Here is an 18,858-nt window from a genome sequence, read left to right as displayed (position 1 = left end):
CCCCCCTCCTGCGTTCCTACTCCACTCAGGTCTAGACTGGACATCAACGGTCCATGCCATTACCTCATCTCTTTTTTTAAACTACCAGCCGCCTGGTCCGGGTGCTGTTCAAAATGGCTTACTTCCTCGCCCAGTAGCTTGTTAAAATGGCCCTAACCCTCTGATAAAGGACCACTGTAAGGTAGGCCACATTGACAGGATACCATCAGGCGTTGACTTGACCACAACAATGGTCCATGACATTACCTCATGTTTTTTCCCCCCAGAAGCACTCTAAGCCTGGCTATCATGACTACTGCAAAGCTCTGTAGGCCTAGTTGTTGGTCTGGCAAAGTTGCCTTGTGGACAAAGTTCTCAGAAGGTGGGCTTTGAATCTGCATCTGTCAAATGCTTCTGTACGCTACTGGTGAGTACAATCAATCTGACCAGTTTTTAATCTGACTTAGCTATCAACGGGGTCATTGACAGAACTAGTGTATCACTGCCTTAAAGATACCCCATGAAGAAGTTGAAGTTGAATTCAATTGGCTCTGAAACCTTCAAAATAGCCAACTTGGCTAGACTGGCTTTTGTGCAGCATCACAAGAAGAATCCGCATGCCCAGTCAACCAGACTTAATACATATTTCTACAGCAATACTGGGGTGCGTTTGTTGAAAGTGCAGTTGTTATCCAGTTAGCAACTTGGGTAGTTGTCAATGGGAAATTGCATTGCAAACAACAAAGTTGCTACCTTAGTTAGCAACTTTGGTTTCGAGAAATGCACCCCTGGTTGATTTTTCTTTTCCTTTTTTTCCTTTTTTTTTGTAGCTTCAGGCACTTCACCTTGTCCTACATTTCACTCCCCTCTTGTCCTTCTTCTCTTGCTCCCGGATTCTTTTTTAAATCTGAAGAAAAAGGATGGAAGTTGCCGGACCACTGAATGAACTATTGCCAAAGTGCAACTTCTAAAGACCATTGATGACATTTTGGAGTTTTTTGTCTTGTTCTCTTCTGCTGAACAATGAATATGAGAAATGTGACACTCGAATTTGAGAAGAGCTGGCATAAAAAAACAACAACAGGGAAACTACAAAACACAGAAAAAAGTTCTAATGGAAGACAGACACTACTCTGGTGATGGTCTCTTATCCACATGCTGTTGTTTATACGCATCACCTCTGCGGGGTGTACTAAGAAGCTGATTCAGTAGTAAAACAGGCAAAGTTAACCTTGTGATAGAAATAAATAATCTAATAGAAGAGCCTGGAGTTCTCATTTTCTTAACTCAATGAGGCCTGCAGGTATATCTATTAGCAGTTTTACCACTTTCTGTGGCCTGGTTTATCACTTAACTATGGCCTTAGTATATACCCCTGGAAAGGATGAAAGACAACAACGCTGTTCATGGACAGTGATGAAAAGGTGATGTCAACCAGTGTTTTCATGTTTTTATGTTTGTATTCAAACCAGAAAAACAACTATTAGATAGATAGCGTTCTATAACAGAGACACTATGGTTAAGTATCTTTTAAGTGGTGGTGTAACACTGACTTGGTTGTTTTCTTGTTTGTGTTTGTGCATACAAGTTTCTTTTGTTATTATGGTTAAAGTATCGAGATGCCAATTTTCCAGGCATTTTTGTTTTTGTTGTTATGTCCAGCATTTCAAGTCTGTTAATGCTTCAATGAAGTGTGCAGGACACTGGCTAAGAAATATAAATATAGGCTATGGGTAATCCCATTGAACGAGGGATGCCATAGAAAAGTAAGATATAGTGAAATAGTAGGCAAGAACAATAACAAGAACATACACATACAGATAACATGTCCATGGAATGTACTTGCTCTGTACACCAACTCAACACAACCCACTGGATAATTGTTTAATTTGCTTATCAATGTCATTTCTTTTATGACTGTAGCTGATATGTCTGGTTCTTCTTTTTTCCCCTTTCCCCTGTGGTCTTATAGTTTTTACACCAGATTATCAAGGGGTACACAACTAAATTAACTCAATCTACAACACAGAGATGTAGACTGTGGGCTTCAGAAAGTTAAAAAAAAAAAAAGAAAAGAAAAGAAAAGAAGCCCAAGCATTGCCACTTCGATTCCCAACAGCACTCCGCCACATCCTCCTCCATGACTGAGGTACAGTACCTTGAGCATGGTACTGATCAAATATGTGCCAAGTTTGTTTCTTCTCTTTCTGAAGCTGGGGTCTCCAACTCCTCTCCTCTATCAGCAGTGGTGGAACAAATGCACACAGGGCCCCGCGGCAAATCACTTATAGGGCCCCCATACTGCCTGCCAAGGTCACAATAGGGCCCCCGCCAACAATACAAGAGTGCCCTGGGCCCGGGGGCAAATGCCCTGCTGGTCCTCCGTATAACTCCACCCCTGTCTATCAGTATTGTTTTCATTTCTTTCAGGGTTCACCAGTGGGATCAATCAAAAAGAGTGCTACAGGGTCCATTTTAACACACAAATAGGGATCACACGCTTCAACGCAAGGGCCCCTCTCTGCCCCACCACACTGTAATATTTGTAAACTTGTGTACATATTTCTTTTCTTTTTCAAATAAAAAATAATATTTTATGGATAAAATGTTCACGGGCCATATTTAAACATACTGTTTATGATTGAATTAAATGCTGTGATCTGATCAGAGAACAGAAAGAGCCGCATTCTTAGACAATTTAGGCATCTGATTCTGCTCTATGTGCTCACTGAAATGTTTCCAGTTTGTGCCCCTATTTTACCCCACTGCATGGGTGCCGCGAGGAGGGGTAAGGTGTTGCAGATTCAAATGACCCAACAGCTCTGTCAGGGCCCTGGAATGATGCTGATAACAAAATTTGTCATTTTGGGGGCCCAAAATTTGAATCTTTCATGGGGCCCAAAATGTTTATCAGCGCCCCTGCCCCACTGTATTGCATCTTCTCATTACTGGATTATAAAGAAAAAAAGCTGAATTCTCAGAGAAATGAATAGATAACAGAAGCAGGGGAGGCATAGCCCAAGTAACTTTCAAAATAAAAGTGACCTGTGGGGCTATTTTCTGTAACCTAAGCAACGAATTCCTGTGACAGTGACACCTTTTTGTGATCATGCCTCTCTATGTTCAAATATTTTCCGTCTGTCTGTCTGTCTGCCCTCACTCACATATTCCCAGTCTCTACCACTATTTTACTACGCTGCATTGCATCTTCTCATGACTGGTCTATGAAGGCTAAATAAACCTGTCCGAGAAGAAGACCATGGAGGTCCAGATATTTCAACCGGCAAAATTCCACTTTTGTACTGGTGTATGCTGCCCTCTAGTGATGAACTCTGGCAACACAATTTATTTGTGATTGCCAACACCAGTGTGTATTGCCATGTAATATTACGGAATGCGATTTCTTTCATCTCTATTCAAAGTGTGAATAGATGAAGGATTGAAACCCCTTCCCAGTCTTTTGAGTTTTGGTTTTTGCAGCACATGAAAATACATTTTCTCACACTTTGTTTCCCAGTCTGGAGTATACTCTTCGTCTTCGTGTCAGACTTGCATCTCCTACCATAAACCTCTTCCAAGATGGGGGGGACCCCAATATATCCATTGACATAATAATTTACAAGCACCAAATATGTAGCCAAGGGCCTGATAAAATGAACAAATGACTTTATGGCCCACATGCTTCTTGCCAAGTCACTGATCTCCGGAAGCACAGAAGTAAGAAAGAGGAAGGAGCAAGTCATTCAAGGGAAGAGAGATAGGCTGAGCAGCAAGGCACACTCTTCCGCACTCATTTAGCACTTATCAGTTCTTTCTCAAACCAACATGCAGCCTAAATGTACTTTTTGGCCTTAGCGTCAACATAATATGTTCCATATGCACCATCTTCCAGCTTTTTGCTCACAGTATGAGCAGGCAAAAATATGATTTTATCCATTGACGACCACCAGAAAGATTTTGATGTCTTTCTGAAGCAGTGCTCAACCATTTTTGAAGAAATGCTCCCTGACCTCATCGCCCCCATCAGCAAGTCTAGTAATAATAACTTTCTTATTATTGATTGGGTTGTATGGTTATCATAAAGCTTTCTCTAGTATGAGGTAAGAGCTTCCATTCACTTCCCATCAACCCCCATTTGTGCCCCATTGGGCTTTCGAACGCTCCCCCTGGGGGGCTGTAAAGCCCCCGTTGAGAAGCAATATTCTGAAGGATGTGTGCTAATCTATTATGTAACGTATAGTGCAGTGCATGTCAAATGTCCTGATGTGTATCCTCAGCTCCATAGAACATCCAGTACATATAAAAATGAGTCTTGCTCACAGAATATTCACATTTCAATACATAGGCCTATTTCACAGCACAAGCAAACAGCACAAGCATTTTACATGTTGCATATTGCCCCAGATGATAGAAATTAGTCATTCGACTACAGTATTAACATTGGCAACTTTCACACAGTGGCTTAAAGATTGATAGGATTTCACAAAAAGTACGGGATTTGATATCAACTCAACAAACAGCTGATCAAATGGCAAACTTAGGGGGCAAAGGGGTCAGTTCCTGGTCCCGGGGGGGGGGGGGGGCAGAAATTTGTTCTCATAACATTGTACACTAAGTAGGCTATAGGCCTATTAGTTGGGAGGGCCTTTCAGATTACTTTGTTTCCGGGGCCCAGCTAGAGCTGACAGCTTTGGATGGGCCCAGGACAAAGTCATCTGAATTGGACCCTCCCCCAACAATGTAATGAGAACCCAATTCTAGGCCCCCTCTCTCCCTGGGCCCGGGACAACTGACCCCTGTGTCCACTGCTCACGGTCTGATCCACAGAAGCTACTGAGATCTGCACCAAGAGGAAAACAGAAAACAGAGGGGATCTTTATGCCAACACTGAGACCACATGATTTAGGCACCATGGGGAAAAGTATGACGACTGTGAAGATTCTCATTCAGTCATCCGATCCAGGTCATGTTGAAGAAAAGTTTAGTTGTATGCAACTTGACTCAAAAAAAGAAATCCATTTCCTTTCCGCTGTACTATTCAGTGTGAATACATTTTCAATAGTTGAATAATGCCCTTTTGATTAATATACTGTATCTCCAGTCTGTACTGTACTGTATTCTCTCCATCGTGTTTTTTAAAAAAATTGGGCTTCAATCTGTGGTGTGGGGGTGGAGATTGATTGGAACTATGTTTCAACAAACCTACCCACATACCCATATACCTTGTTAGTCTCTCTCTCTCTCTCTCTCTCTCTCTCTCTCTCTCTCTCTCTCTCTCTCTCTCTCTCTCTCTCTCTCTCTCTCTCTCTCCCATCCTCTCTCTCTCTCTCTCTCTCTCTCTCTCTCTCTCTCTCTCTCTCTCTCTCTCTCTCTCTCTCACACACACACACACACACACACACACACACACACACACACACACACACACACACACACACACACACACACACACACACACACACACACAGCCCCAAGCTAGTGCAAGGGTTGTGTATTCTATACGACTGCAACTTTTTTTCTTTTAGTAAAAATTCTATGGTGGCGAGCCGCAACATGCTTGTAGTATATCTTTCACAACATCTTTACAGAGAGAGGGTCATTTAGACACCGTGTTTTCCTAAGAAAAAAGGAGGGGGCGATTTATACTTTTAAAAAAATCTATATAATATAGGGGGGGGGGGGGTGTCAAATAGGTCTCTTGTCCCGGGCCCAGGAATGAGAGGGCCCCACAACTGGGTCCTCATGAAGTTGCGATTCATGGTTCTGTTCTATTTCAAAATAAGTTGGTTTGGGGGAGGGCGAATGCACTATATTTGCTAGGAGGGTTAGGTGGAAGGGGGGCCCATTCAGAGATGTTGTCCCGGGCCCAGCCAAAACTGTCAGCGGCCCTGACCGCATGTTTCACAGACCCAATATAGTGTACAGTAGGGCCTAACAGACAAGCTCTTAAATCACTGTCCTCGCCTAGTTGCAAAATTTACCCTGGGGTGACAGAAAAAACTACTAGCCTACATGTCGGAGGAGAGCCAAGAGGCTGGCTTCAGGTGCTGTGACAACAAAAGGCAGACAAACTAACTGCAGTGTTTGGTGCTTCAAATATGCGTAGATCTTGTAAAGGAAAGAGAAAAAAAAGCGTAGAGAGGTAAAACAGGCTTGGTCACTTTTTTTGTTTGCCGCCCGCGAGTCACTCTGGTCTCAGGTAGCCAGCCCAGCACCGTCTTACTTAAGGATGTTGTCTCCTCAACACTCCGAGATTAAGTTACAATGCTGGTTGTGTGTGTGTTATATAGAACTGACAGCAGCCATTTAAAAACCCAGGGCTGTTGTGCACTCGTCTCTGAATCTCCAGGATCAGCTTTTACTATCTGTCGCCTCTGCATTCTCATTCACCAAGCTTGTTGTAACACGTCTGGGTTTTTTTGTTCTGATGCTGCACGGCACAGATTTTGACCAACCTAGTGTGTGTGCCTGTGCGGAGGTGGATGGTTGGGGGCGGAGAGGGGCGGTGGGGGTTTAGAAAAAAGTAGAATGGGGGCAGGGTCGGATTAAGATGGCCTGGGGCCCCTAGGCTACAGGTTGCTGTGGGGGCCCCCCGGAAGTCAAATATTGCAACAAATTTACACAGACACTGTCATAATTTAGGAGCTAGGAATTAAGGGTACCATGTCTACCAACTGCACTCAACACGACATACCGGTATGAGTTTTTCAATATTGCATCTTGTCACAATTCTGCAATTTTTCATGTTTGTCCAACCAGGGGGCCCTGGCAGGTGGGGCCCCCCAGGCTGCAGCCATATCTAGCCTGTGCGTTAACCCAGCCCTGAATGGGGGGCAGCAAGAGGGGAGGGTAGAAACTTTAAACCAGGTCTCTTCCAAAACAATGGACCACACCTCCACCTCTCTCTCTCTCTCTCTTTCCTGCTCTCTTTGACCGTATAAGGCAGGAAGGACCTGCCTGAATGAATACTAAAAGCCTCTATCTCTCTCCTCTGATCAGATTTTGTCCATGTCTATCTCCGTCCAAACTGTGTAGCTCTGACTGTACTGTAAGCTATATCTGCATGCCAATCTGCATGTAGGTCTAGCCTACTGGAATCCATGGCTGTGCTTCTCTCGGCCTATATCTCATCCATCAGTGGTCTGTGCTGCAATCTCTTTGATTTGTAAGAATGTGACCTGGCCAAGCTGACCTCTGAGACGGACTGATAAGTTTAACTACTGTGGCATACCTTGCTTCAGGGATGCACACACAGCACGGGGGGCAAAAATCAATTATACTCAGCTGATAGGCCTATCTCGTTGGATTTTAATAGGCTATAGGCTTTCCACATCATTCTGCTATACACTGGCAACCACCTTCCACCCAAATACACAAACAGTAGGCCTATTTACTGTAAGTAGGCCTACAGTAGCAATTTTTTGTTGGTTACCATTTATTGTCATTTATGTCACATGTTGTTTTTGGACAATACACTGTGTTCATTATCCCTGGTGTTAAATAAGGCACTAACCCCCTCACCTCTTTTGGGGAGAGAGCCTCCTCCATCTCTCCTCTGTGGGTGTGGAAAATCACTGCCTCCATGCAGGTACATACAGGCAAGAAGGCTCCTAGCCACATTCCTGACAGCTCGTTTACACTGTGTGCGTGTGTAGCCTGTGTCTTCATATCCTTTGGGGAGCTTCTTCCTCTCCTTGAGAAATTTTCTTTTTGTCAAACTAAAGCATGATTAATAGCAACAAAATAAAAAAGCAAGCTTATGCCTAGTACTATGTTAACCTAATTTTAATTAATGAAGATGGTACTGAAAGTGGCAATGCACCAATCATTACCAAGTGATTTAAGGGCAAAGCTGACTAGAATCAACACCAAAAACAGAAAAACCTCGCATTAAAAAAAAAAAAACCCCTACGACAATTGCTGACAATGGATGTGTCTGACATCCGTCTATCTCTAAGTCATGTTAAGTGGAACGGTTTGTGTTTTGTGTTGTGAAAGTTTGACTGACGCCCGTGGAGAGCCACTCCAACAACCACCAGCGCGCGCCTGACAAAAAATGGGCGTAGCATAGCGGTCGCACACTCATCCTTCTTCTCATTAACCACGCCCTGACGGCTGAGCCGCCTGACGGCTCGAGCGGCAAGAGGAAGATAGCAAAGGGAGAGTGAAAAAGAGGAAGACAACCAAACATTACTAAAGAAGGAAGTGCACAAACATTTCGGCAGCATCTTGAAAAGGAAGTTACGTGCTGCAATAAAGAAGCTGTCTTCTTTGCAACACACCTTCGAGCGGCAGCAACCTAACAGGTGGGTCTTGTAGCTTACCTGTTGTCTTTCACAAACATTCTTTCCGCGTGCCAATGCAGTAACCAGTGCAGTACACTTCGACACTTTTAACTTATTTTTTCTTCAAGGTAAGTCATTGTTGCTTCCATATGTTAGAACCATCACCAGCGTCAGGAAATGCTGAAAAATATATTTCTACATTTGTGAAATTTTCTATCTAGACCCAGCTTTATAGCTAAGTTCTGTGGTTGTATTTTTTTTAATTTTGTGTAATGTATAGACGTTTCCTGCGCTGCGTAGCCTAGTACTACTTATCTCTTCGCCATGGTCTTCTAGAACCACAGCTGATGCCAGTGCATTCCTCATCATGTCCAATCATGATTGTTTGCCAAATGCCAATTTGACTAGGCGATTATTTAACGCCGACGTCGGTGGGGTTTTTTCGACGCACCTGGGCGAATTGAGTTCCCTGTGTAGCCTAAAAGGTTGGGTGGACAAGCCATTGTCTTTTGGGCGTTTTCTTTGCTCTTCAATGATCAGTGAAGTCTAAGAACATAGACGTTTATTATCTGATGTAAAGTTGTCTGGATCACCCAAGCATAGGCCTACCACTTTCCCTCCTGTAGGTTCTAGCAAGTGGAGTTTCCACAGGATGTTGATGCTACCTCTTAACCACGGTTTACCATTATAATGTCAAGAGAATGAAGATGCATACTGTTAACACGGCTGCTTGACGCCTACCAGTTGGCTAGGCAATTTAGTAGATGACTTGTTGGTAGCCTAGGCCTTCCATGTGCCCTGTAGATACGTTTTTTATGGTCACTGACGCACCCTTTTACGCTGTGAATGTGATCCACTCACTTTTTCATTTCACGAAAGAATGAGTCATATCACCTCTTCCACACGTATCTGTAAGGTAGCGTCAGATGCACATCCTGTCTCTCAACAGCATTGGATTGCTAAATCTACTTGGGTGACTAAAGAAAGATCACCAATCTCACTGAGGAACAACAGTAGCCTACCACCAAGAGAGAACTACTGTGTAGTGTACTGTAGGTTCAGTTCGTAGGCTTTATACTGTTGGCCTACCTGTGTAGTCGATTTGAGAGCAGCCACACTCTGCCTGATCCCTGGGCTGTGTGTGTTCAGGATCAGCTAGCTTGTGTCTGGTGAGTTGGCACCTGGGCTGAGGACAGGGATTGAATGGGTGCCAGGACCATGAGTGAAGTAGAGAGAGAGCACGGGGGGTTATTATGACACTGCGCAGGAGAAGATTGGCAGATGGCTTGATGGTAAACGTGAGTTCACACAGTGGTTAGTTAGTTAAGTGGAGTGTTCTTAATTGTGAAATTAGTCTATGCAGCTGACATTATAAGGTGGTGGTGGTGGGGGGGGTATATTGTTGCACAATATACTGTGCATTTTAAACAATGTAAACATGCACACTATACACACACAATTCTCTCTCTCTCTCTCTCTCTCTCTCTCTCTCTCTCTCTCTCTCTCTCTCTCTCTCTCTCTCTCAAAGTATAGTAAACCATACTGACATTCCTCCTCTATTTCACGGGTGTTTGCCTGAAGAAGGGGGGGTTGTCTGTCTCAAGTCTGCTTTTGTCACCAGTCCCTCTTAACCGTACAGTTGGTCCACTGTTGGGCCTGTGCAAGGTACTTTTGTCCTGCAAGCAGCCTGCCAACTTTGACATCTGCTTGCAAGTGTTTGTACATCAACACATCTGTTCCCTTTGACACGGAGGTCAAAAGGTGGGATGTTTTGTGTACTCCTACAGTTCCCTTCACAGGTGTTAATTCAACACCTAGAGTTATCTGTGACCAAATACACTCTGGAAGATGTTAAATCAACTCTCCCAAGTGTTAACTTAACACTGCAAATTTTGCTGTGCACCAGTGAAGATGTGCACACTCCCATAACGTGCATGTACTTGTGGCAGATGTGTCAATACCGTAAGCAGATGAAGTAACATCCGCTATTCTCCTCCGTGCATGAACTGGATATTGTCACGTTGGTTGGTTGCTTGCTGCAGCGTTTGCCTTTCTTGTGTGTGTAGAGCAGAGCAGTGCTGCACTGTAGTTGTGGGCCTACTTTGACTGTTGTGGTCAGGGCAGAAGGTGTTGTCAGACTCAGTGCGTTCCAATATGCGACCTTGCATACTCCACTTGTGCTTGTGGCCTCATGTTATGCTGATGCCCCGCCTCCGTGGAGAAAACAAATACGATTCCCCGCTGTCAGCCTAGCAAAAACAAATTTTTGGGGACTATTCTTCCTCCATCCAGTTTGCAAATGAGAAAATTACTTTGCAATTGAGCTTTTGAAAGATATTGAAATATAATGCTGTTGTCAGTGATGTCTTCATAACAAATTACTTCCTGGTACGAGGCCACAAGCAGAAGTGGAGGACGAATAGTCGCATATTGGAATGCACCCTCTTTGGTTGGTTGTGACTTCCTGAAATCTCCTCATGCGTGAAGTACTCGAATGAAGTATTCAAATGCGCACAGTACACTGTATGTGCATGTGTGTGAGCTTTAGTGCAAGGGCGAGATCTTATCACCCATCCACACATGGGTGTATTTTTGTTGCTCTGATGATTGCCAGCTGGTCAATATCAGCTTGTTTCACAGTTTCAGCAATGTATGCAGTACAGTTCACCCATCTATTTACGATGCTCACATACAGTACAGTATGGTAAGAGGATGTGCTGCTGATGTCATTTCCTGTAGCCGACTCATCAGACGGCGGCGTGTTTAGAACATATCAGTTGATTGCCATGCAACAGTGCTTCCTCTGTAGACCACTTTTTGTGTGTGTGTTTTTTTTTTTTTTTTTAAATTAGTCTTCTCTTCCCCTTGGGTCACCCTCGCTTCTTTCACAGCACCTGAGTGTGTGTGTGTGTCTGAGTCCTTAATAAACTTAGACCGCAGCTGATAACCCCCCTCCTCTGTCTTAATCCTTTTATCCCTTTCTCTCACACTCACTCACTCTCGCTTTCTTCGCAGCTAGCTGCACAGTCTGCAAGATGAGCAGCTAACACAAGACGTTAGCCCAGAGAACACAGGCAGGCAAAACGCTGGGCACCGTTGACAAACACTGGCTCCTCTTCCTCACTTTTAGTGAACTTTTGGTGTAACCTTCTAGATTTTGGCCAGCACATGACAACTTTGTTCATTTTGTGCCAGCAGAAATTTTCATAACGGCCTCAAGGGGTTTGAAAGGAGCTTCTAAATGAAATGCACTATTATTATTAGTTGAATAGCTGCTCCTCAAAAAACCTCTTGCTTAACCCATTGTGTCCTGGAGCGACATATACACTGCATTGCGTTCTTGAGATTTGAGCTGTTTTATTAAAACGTGGTTATATGAAAACGTATGTTAGAGCTGAATGAACACATTCCAGTGCAAAAATGGGGTTCAAGCTTTTAAATGCAACTTATTTCATGTTTCTATATGCTTCGGTGTCTGAGATATTTAGGTTTTAATAGGGAGAGGGCACCTTTCCCCAAAAAGGGCTTAGGCTAAAATGGGTTAATTGGTCCTGCAAGATGGTCCTGTTGGCTGGGGGCTTGGCTTAACAGTTGTAAGGAGCAGGGAGCAGGTAGGGAGGTGGGGGAAAGCAATGTGGGGTAAACACATGAGTAATGACAAGACAGGGGTGCCTGGTGTTGTGACGTAGACTCCTACCTCCTCACTGCCTTTTAAGGACTGAAGTGGAAGTTTTGTGAATTGGCAGGGAGCCCCGACCTGACACAACACGACATGACGCCCAGAGGTGGTGATGGTGTCACCTTCACTCACCCGTTTATGATGACCAGGACAGGGGTCATTGGTTCACAGGCATGACTATTATAGCAGTACTCTGGGTAGAATTATGAGGGGGGGTATTTCAGATCTGTACTGCCGTGCAATACTAGAACGCAGTAACTCAAAATGGTCGAAAAAAAATTTATATCGGAAATCGGTTCTAAACTACCTCATTTGTCTTGTGTCCAAAAATGGTGGTCCAACACCGTCCCGTTTTGGAGAAAACTCATTTTGAAAGTGCAAAAATGACCCAAAAAAGGTTAAACAAAAACGCAGTAAATCGGCGAGTTACTGCTGCACGTTCCAATGGGACTGGTTTGGGAGTAGACAGTAATACAAGCTAAGAACGCAGTAACTCCTGCAGTAACTCCATTTTGTGGCAGTAATACCAGCCAAGAACGCAGTAAGTCTGTTTTTTGTGGCAAAAAGACACATAAATGTTGTTTTTTTGGGGGTTTTTTTTGTGTGCATTAAATTTCTATCCTAAAAAAGCATTACCAGGAAGTGTCACCACCAATTTACCGACAACACAGTTGTCGCGCCATATGGAAAACTTTGAAGCCTTTTTTCTCAGTTTGCCGTTTTTAGAGTTACTGCGTTCTAAGATTGTAGGGCAGTGTAGTTGATTAGCTTAGTCTTCTTGAGCCCTTGTTGTAGTTGAGCTAGTTGGGTCATTGGTTGACCAGCATAGAGGCACTATTGGATTCACACTTGTGAAGACTCCATCTCTTTCCGGGAGAGCTTCCCTGCATAAGAAAACTGACTTTACTCATCTCTAAGCATGGGCACTTGCCTTGTACCACACTCAATAGGTCCTCCACTATTTATATATTACTGCTCTCCTATCGGTTCTATGTTACTTGTGTACTGTTTTACTCTGCATTGACCCCACACTCAGTACTTGCTTGAACATCATCTTTTGACAGTCGCTTTGGATAAAAGCATCCGCTAAATGTAATGTAATATTGGAGGAGCAATGCTGTGGATGTAATGATGAGGTGGGTCTGCAATTGATTAGCCTATTTATCAGCTATAGTTTATTAATCTTAAGGCTTGTAATGATTCCACTCGTAACATTATTTACTTTTGGCTGACGTGTCCGGTCATGCAGCACTATTGGACTACCAGTGCTGTGGATGGAAGGATGAAGTGCGTGTGTGTGTGGGGTGGGAGGGGCAGGGGGGATGTATTTCAGATCTGCAGTTGATTAGCTTATCTGCCTGAGCCTTTATTATTGTAGTAGAGAAGATGAGCAGGCTGGACTTCTCAGCCCCAGATAAGGATGAGGAAGATGGAGGGATGAGACTTAAGACAATGTTCCCTTCTTCAATTTGACAGGAAGTTTTGTCCGTGTCTTTCCTATGACTGAAAGGGGAATTTTAGGTGTCCCTCTTTTGGTCATTCATTCAGTCATTCTCCATGGAAGAGACTCTTCCATCTTAAAGGATGGCACTCAAAACGTATTAACTAAAAAACTGTATGTGAGAGAGATCCTTCAGCATCCACTCATACCACAATACGTCAGTATCTCTAGTCAAGTCAAGTCAGTATCTCTATGACTGAAAAGAGAGTTTGAGGCCCCTGCCTTTTGCCCCTCCCCAAGGAAGTGACCCTTGTCTTTAGGATGCTGACAGAAATGTATTAATTGAAACGGTGCATACGTTTTTGTTTGTTTGTTTGAAGCAGTGTCCTCTAACATCTGTTTAAATTGACCCATACGATACCGGTGCATCCATGGCTTACTTATTATTATTATTTATTATTATTCATAGCACTGAATTCTCAAACCATTTATTCTTTATAATCCATTAGATGGACAGATAAAGTGGATCTTATGCAAAAGCACAGGCTGTCCACACAGGGAGCCTTGGTTGAAGAAGAGAGAGATGGCAGAAGGCAGGCAGTGTTAGTTTGGGTGTGGCATGCATGCAGCAACGTAATGATATTTCCCCACTTTGTTCAAACTTGCCTCCGACATTCCTGCCTCCAGTTGTGTTTTCTGCTCCACTTCAAAGGAGGGGGCAGAGTGAGTGAGGGAGTGAGGGAGTCTCCCAATCAGAGGCGATTCTAGGGTAATGTGGGGCCCCAAGCGAAAATTCAAAGGAATGAACATTTGAAACAATATTGCCACTACCGTAGTAAAGTGTGAGCCGTTTTTTCGCTATATGGAGGCTTGGGGGCCCCCCAAGCGGCTGCTTGCCTAGCCTGGTGGCAATATGCGCCTCTGCTCCCGATGTCCCAGTCTTCCCACCCACCACCACCACCCCCCCTCAGCACAGACAGCATTAGTGGGGCAGTGGACCTAATCCAAAAGGACAGGAGAGGATCAACGAGAACTAGTTAAGTCTGTCCATGGTGGGCATAGCCTAAATGACGGATGTGGTAAACAGGCCTGCACATTTAAACACCAACCAACCAGCCAAATGCTGGTGAAATTTCAATTTATCTGGTAGAAAAGGCAAACTTACTTGCCAATTTGACTCATTACATTAGTGAATGTCTGCTTGGCTAGTGAGATTAACATCTAGCTATTTTGACTGGTGATGGAAAAGAAGTTAAAATATATTCACCAACAGGGCCCTTTATTTAATTTAGTGTGTTGAAGAGTTGGAATATCTTGGCCTTAGAAATCTAAAAACTACCAAATATATTCTCAGTGCTCAGGTGATGTGATGAATAAACTGATGTACCTGTCCGTTAGTTTTGATTCTTTTCCTGTTATGATCAGCTGGTTATTTCGTGTCACACGAAGCACACTTATTATATGGCAGCTTTCCAAATCAGGGGCGCATCTTTTGCCCCACCTGTTGAAGTGCCCTTTAAATGTAGCCTACTTAAGATAAAACTTAACGCAACAAGTACTGGTGTAAGGCGGTCTACACCACAGTAATATCACTGCGCTAATCCATATCATTGAAGATGGCTAGGGTGGTCAGGTGATGACCTGAGTGAGCTGTCTTGCTGGCTGCATGTAGTGAGGCGGATTAGGAACAGGGTTGCCAGATGAGGCTGATGATTTCCAGCCCAAAAAATGCTCAGAACCCGCCTGGAAGCACAAACTCCCGCCCCAATTCTATTGATTTCTATGGCCAAATTTTTTCCTCTTCTCTCAAATCCATATTTACCCGCAGACGGCCATCCTAAGCAGCCCAATTGGGCGGGAAACCGCCCAATCTGGCAACACTGATTAGGAATCCAGAGCAGTAATGCAGGGAGTAATTACTGGGCTATGTCTCTATGGTATGCAGCTCTTGGTGAGTCGTCGGGTGAAAAAGTGGGCAGGGTCGGTATGTTGTTGTTGTCGTTGGGGTTTTAACCTAAAGGCCCCAAGGGTACAGCTGATGATCGCAGGGTGAAGATTGTCATTCCCCCTGGTCAGGTGGAGTATCTAATGGAGTATTTCTATGTTGTGAGTTGACTCTACTACTGCTGAAACACTGACTGGAAATCAATCATAAATAAGACCAACAGACTGAGAACACCTCAAAGACACTTATACCAATGGATTTAATGCGATGTATGACTGCAATTTTTAAATGAAAATTAAAAGAAGCTCCCATCCAGGTCATCTCAGTCGGAAGTTGTAAGGGAGCTGGATTTTATTGCCACCACATCAAACACAGAGCTGATGTGTGGGCATGGTCAGTCTGTTGGGCTGGGTTTTTTAACCCGAAAGCAGTAATCCAAAAGCAAGTGATTGAACCTGAGGCTTGTCTCTCAGTGGACACAAAACCTCTCGCAATCTACACAAAAAGAAGTGCAACTAAAGTCTCTCGACTATGCAGCCCTTGCGGTCTATTTGGGGTGTGAAGAAAAGTGGGCAGGGTTGGTTGGTGGGTGGGTGGGTGTGTCGTTCTGTCTGTGTCGTGGTGGGGATTTTAACCCAAATGCCCAGAGGGCTCAGCTGATCCCAGGGTGAAGCCTAATATGATGCCACTGGAGATATCAGGTTGAGTGTGGGAGGTGGGTCTCGCGCAATAGAAGATCACCTGAAGTCAAACTAAACTGGTTTGAACACTTTTTTTCCAAATGATCTTCGACAAGTTTTTAAAAAAAAATCTATTGTGTCTGCTACAGCGACAAATATGTGAAATGCATACTTATTGTCTCAGTCAGTTCTGAGTTATGAGGGGCCAGTGCATGATTCACATGTTAAGTGTTTTTCCTGTTTGCTCAATTAACCATTTACTGTAAAACCTCAAGCAAGGAGTGTTTACAGACTTGCTATTCATCAGTGATTGAGCATTAAAATCAAGAGACCTGAAGTGTTTCTTATGTTGTAGAATGCCTTCCATTAATACTGCAATCTTTTGGATGACTTATCAAACAACGTCATAGTCTTGCACAGGGCAACTCCTAAGGGAGTTGACCAATCAGGCAAAGATCACTGATTATGTAACGAAATGCTTGATAAGGTGCAACTGCCCAAGAAAATCCATACTGGTTCAAAGCTTTTAACACCCTGAATCTTCACCTAGTTGCAACTATGATGTATGAATTTGCCATAACCTATCCACCTTATTACCATGGCCACTAATGCTGCCCCTTAAAGCGGTTTTCACGCTAGCCTACCACAGGATCTCCGGTCTGCTAGTTCCTGTTAGGCTGCCCACTGCCCTGAATGATTTGGCATTAGCAACTGCTACCCAAACAGTAATGGCTCTGCCCTTGTTACTGTAGACAATAAGGTGGAGACGTTGACAGAAAAATCAAAAATGGGTCATATTGCTGCTACAGGCAAAATAAAATTTGGTCTTAAACAATTTGCTTGTCTCCACGCCTCACTCCTTTTTTTTTCCTCTACCTCTGCCTTTTTTCCGGTTGAAGACTGTTAATGCGTTTATTCTGATGAATTTTTTTTGGGCACTTTTTGAGCTCAAAATCTTAAATGTATGAGTATAAGTCATTTTAAGCATCTTGTTATTTGTGTCTTCTTGTATCATAGCAACCATGTCGAGCGCAGAGAAGTTCCTGTACGTGGACAAGAACTCCATCAACAACCCTCTGGAGCAGGCCGACTGGGCGTCCAAGAAGCTGGTATGGGTCCCCTCGGAGAAGACGGGCTTCGAAGCCGGCTCCGTCAAGGAGGAGAAGGGCGAGGAGTGCGTGGTGGAGCTGGCCGACTCGGGCAAGAAAATCATGGTCAAAAGGGACGACATCCAGAAGATGAACCCGCCCAAGTTCAACAAGGTGGAGGACATGGCCGAGCTCACCTGCCTCAACGAGGCCTCGGTGCTGCACAACCTGAAGGAGCGATACTACTCCGGACTCATCTACGTGAGTACGATGCATTGCACACGTCAGCTGAACATGGCCAGGCCAATGAAGTCTGGAGGCAACATCAGGAAAGTGCCGAGAAACTTGTCCATGAAGGTGGTATTGCACAGGTCAATTTAACATGACAAGCATACAGAAGTTGGGTTAACATCAACTTCTCAATGGATTTGGCCATGAAATTAATTGTGACTTGGGTATCTGCTTAGGGCTGAGTCTTCCTTATGCTGGTATTTTCTAGCCTGGTTCTCACTGATGGTGCGTGTGTGTGTGTGTAGCTCCGGAGCCCACTGGTGGAGCAGAGCTACACAGACTACCATTAACATGCTCTTCTCGAGTAGAAAATAAACAGAGCATTTATTGCTTAAATATTAAAGCAGCTGGCAGTTATGAGTCGCAGGACGGATTATGCTATATTGACTGTTTAGAGATGAACAGAACACTTTTTTGGAGGAATTTGTTTGTGGTGAGTTGCAATAAATGCACCATTTATTTTCTGACTCGAGAAGAGTATGTTAACGGCAGTGCTACCAGACGGTAGTTTGTGTACACAAACGCACCGTCGGTGAGAACCAGGCTAAGTATTTTCATGGTTTCAAGTTCTGTTGGTGGCCTTGTAAGTGCAACAGTGCAATTGTTTGCCATGTTGCCACTTAATCTTAACTCAATTCGACAGTATATTTGTTGTTCATGCTGATTTAAGATGTTAATTTTGCTTGCCTTGTTTTGTTTTTTTGCTCCTTTTCGTCTCAGACATACTCAGGGCTTTTCTGTGTGGTGATCAACCCATACAAGCACTTCCCAATCTACTCTGAGGAGATAGTGGAGATGTACAAGGGCAAGAAGAGGCACGAGATGCCCCCTCACATCTACGCCATCACGGACACGGCCTACAGGAGCATGATGCAAGGTAGCCTATGGCACTATGACTGCCATGACCTGCCAGAAATTATGCTAATTTTAGTTGTGGGCAACTGAACTGCTTTTTGGAGCTTGAAGGAGACGTTTCATCTCTTGCACTGAAAGACTTCTCAGACGTGGTGTGATGTAATACTATGATATTAAGCCTTGGCTGTTTTTTTCTCCCTAGATCGTGAGGACCAGTCTATCCTTTGCACGTAAGTTCAAGCTCACATTGAATGTGATATTCCAGTTTCTCTTTCTGAGAGTGGATTCAAGTGCATCTTCAGACCTTATTAGTACAGTACAGCTTAGATAAATCTTCCTGTAGTACATCCTACATGAGCAACTGTGGACGTTTCCTGAAGATCTCTTTTGCATCATGGTTGTTCTTGTGAAAATCGAGTTAGCAACTTAGTAGGTTGCCTATGGGAAATTGCATCGCAACCAAGTAAGTTGCTAACTGGATAGCAACAATGCTTTCTAGAAATGGGGTCCAGAATAGTCACAAGTGAGAATGAAGTCAAGCAGGAAACGACAACTTGTTTTCAGAAGCTCTTTCACACCTTAAATTTGAATATGGTTAGTGATTGATGTCGAGGA

At 43.8% G+C, this 18,858-nt stretch overlaps 1 protein-coding gene across 2 annotated transcripts in view; it reads left to right on the top strand.

The window, feature by feature from the left end:
• The first annotated feature begins 8,125 nt into the window (after positions 1-8,125).
• The window catches only part of myh9a (myosin, heavy chain 9a, non-muscle), a 44,154-nt gene continuing 33,421 nt past the window's right edge, over positions 8,126-18,858 (top strand). Inside the window, exons 1-4 of one of the 2 annotated variants that reach the window (XM_063202026.1) lie at positions 8,126-8,285; positions 17,027-17,358; positions 18,109-18,265; positions 18,446-18,473. In XM_063202026.1, coding sequence (XP_063058096.1) covers positions 17,032-17,358; positions 18,109-18,265; positions 18,446-18,473 — 512 coding nt within the window. In that variant the 5' untranslated portion in view covers positions 8,126-8,285; positions 17,027-17,031. Of the gene's footprint in view, positions 8,286-8,315; positions 8,393-17,026; positions 17,359-18,108; positions 18,266-18,445; positions 18,474-18,858 lie in introns of those variants that run through there. The other variant, XM_063202034.1, reaches the window with a different exon arrangement.

This window comes from Engraulis encrasicolus, chromosome 1 (genome assembly GCF_034702125.1).
Source record: "Engraulis encrasicolus isolate BLACKSEA-1 chromosome 1, IST_EnEncr_1.0, whole genome shotgun sequence".
In the NCBI taxonomy this organism is placed as follows: domain Eukaryota; kingdom Metazoa; phylum Chordata; class Actinopteri; order Clupeiformes; family Engraulidae; genus Engraulis; species Engraulis encrasicolus.
Note: the sequence above shows the minus strand (reverse complement) of the source record. Positions and strands in the feature narration are given on the sequence as shown.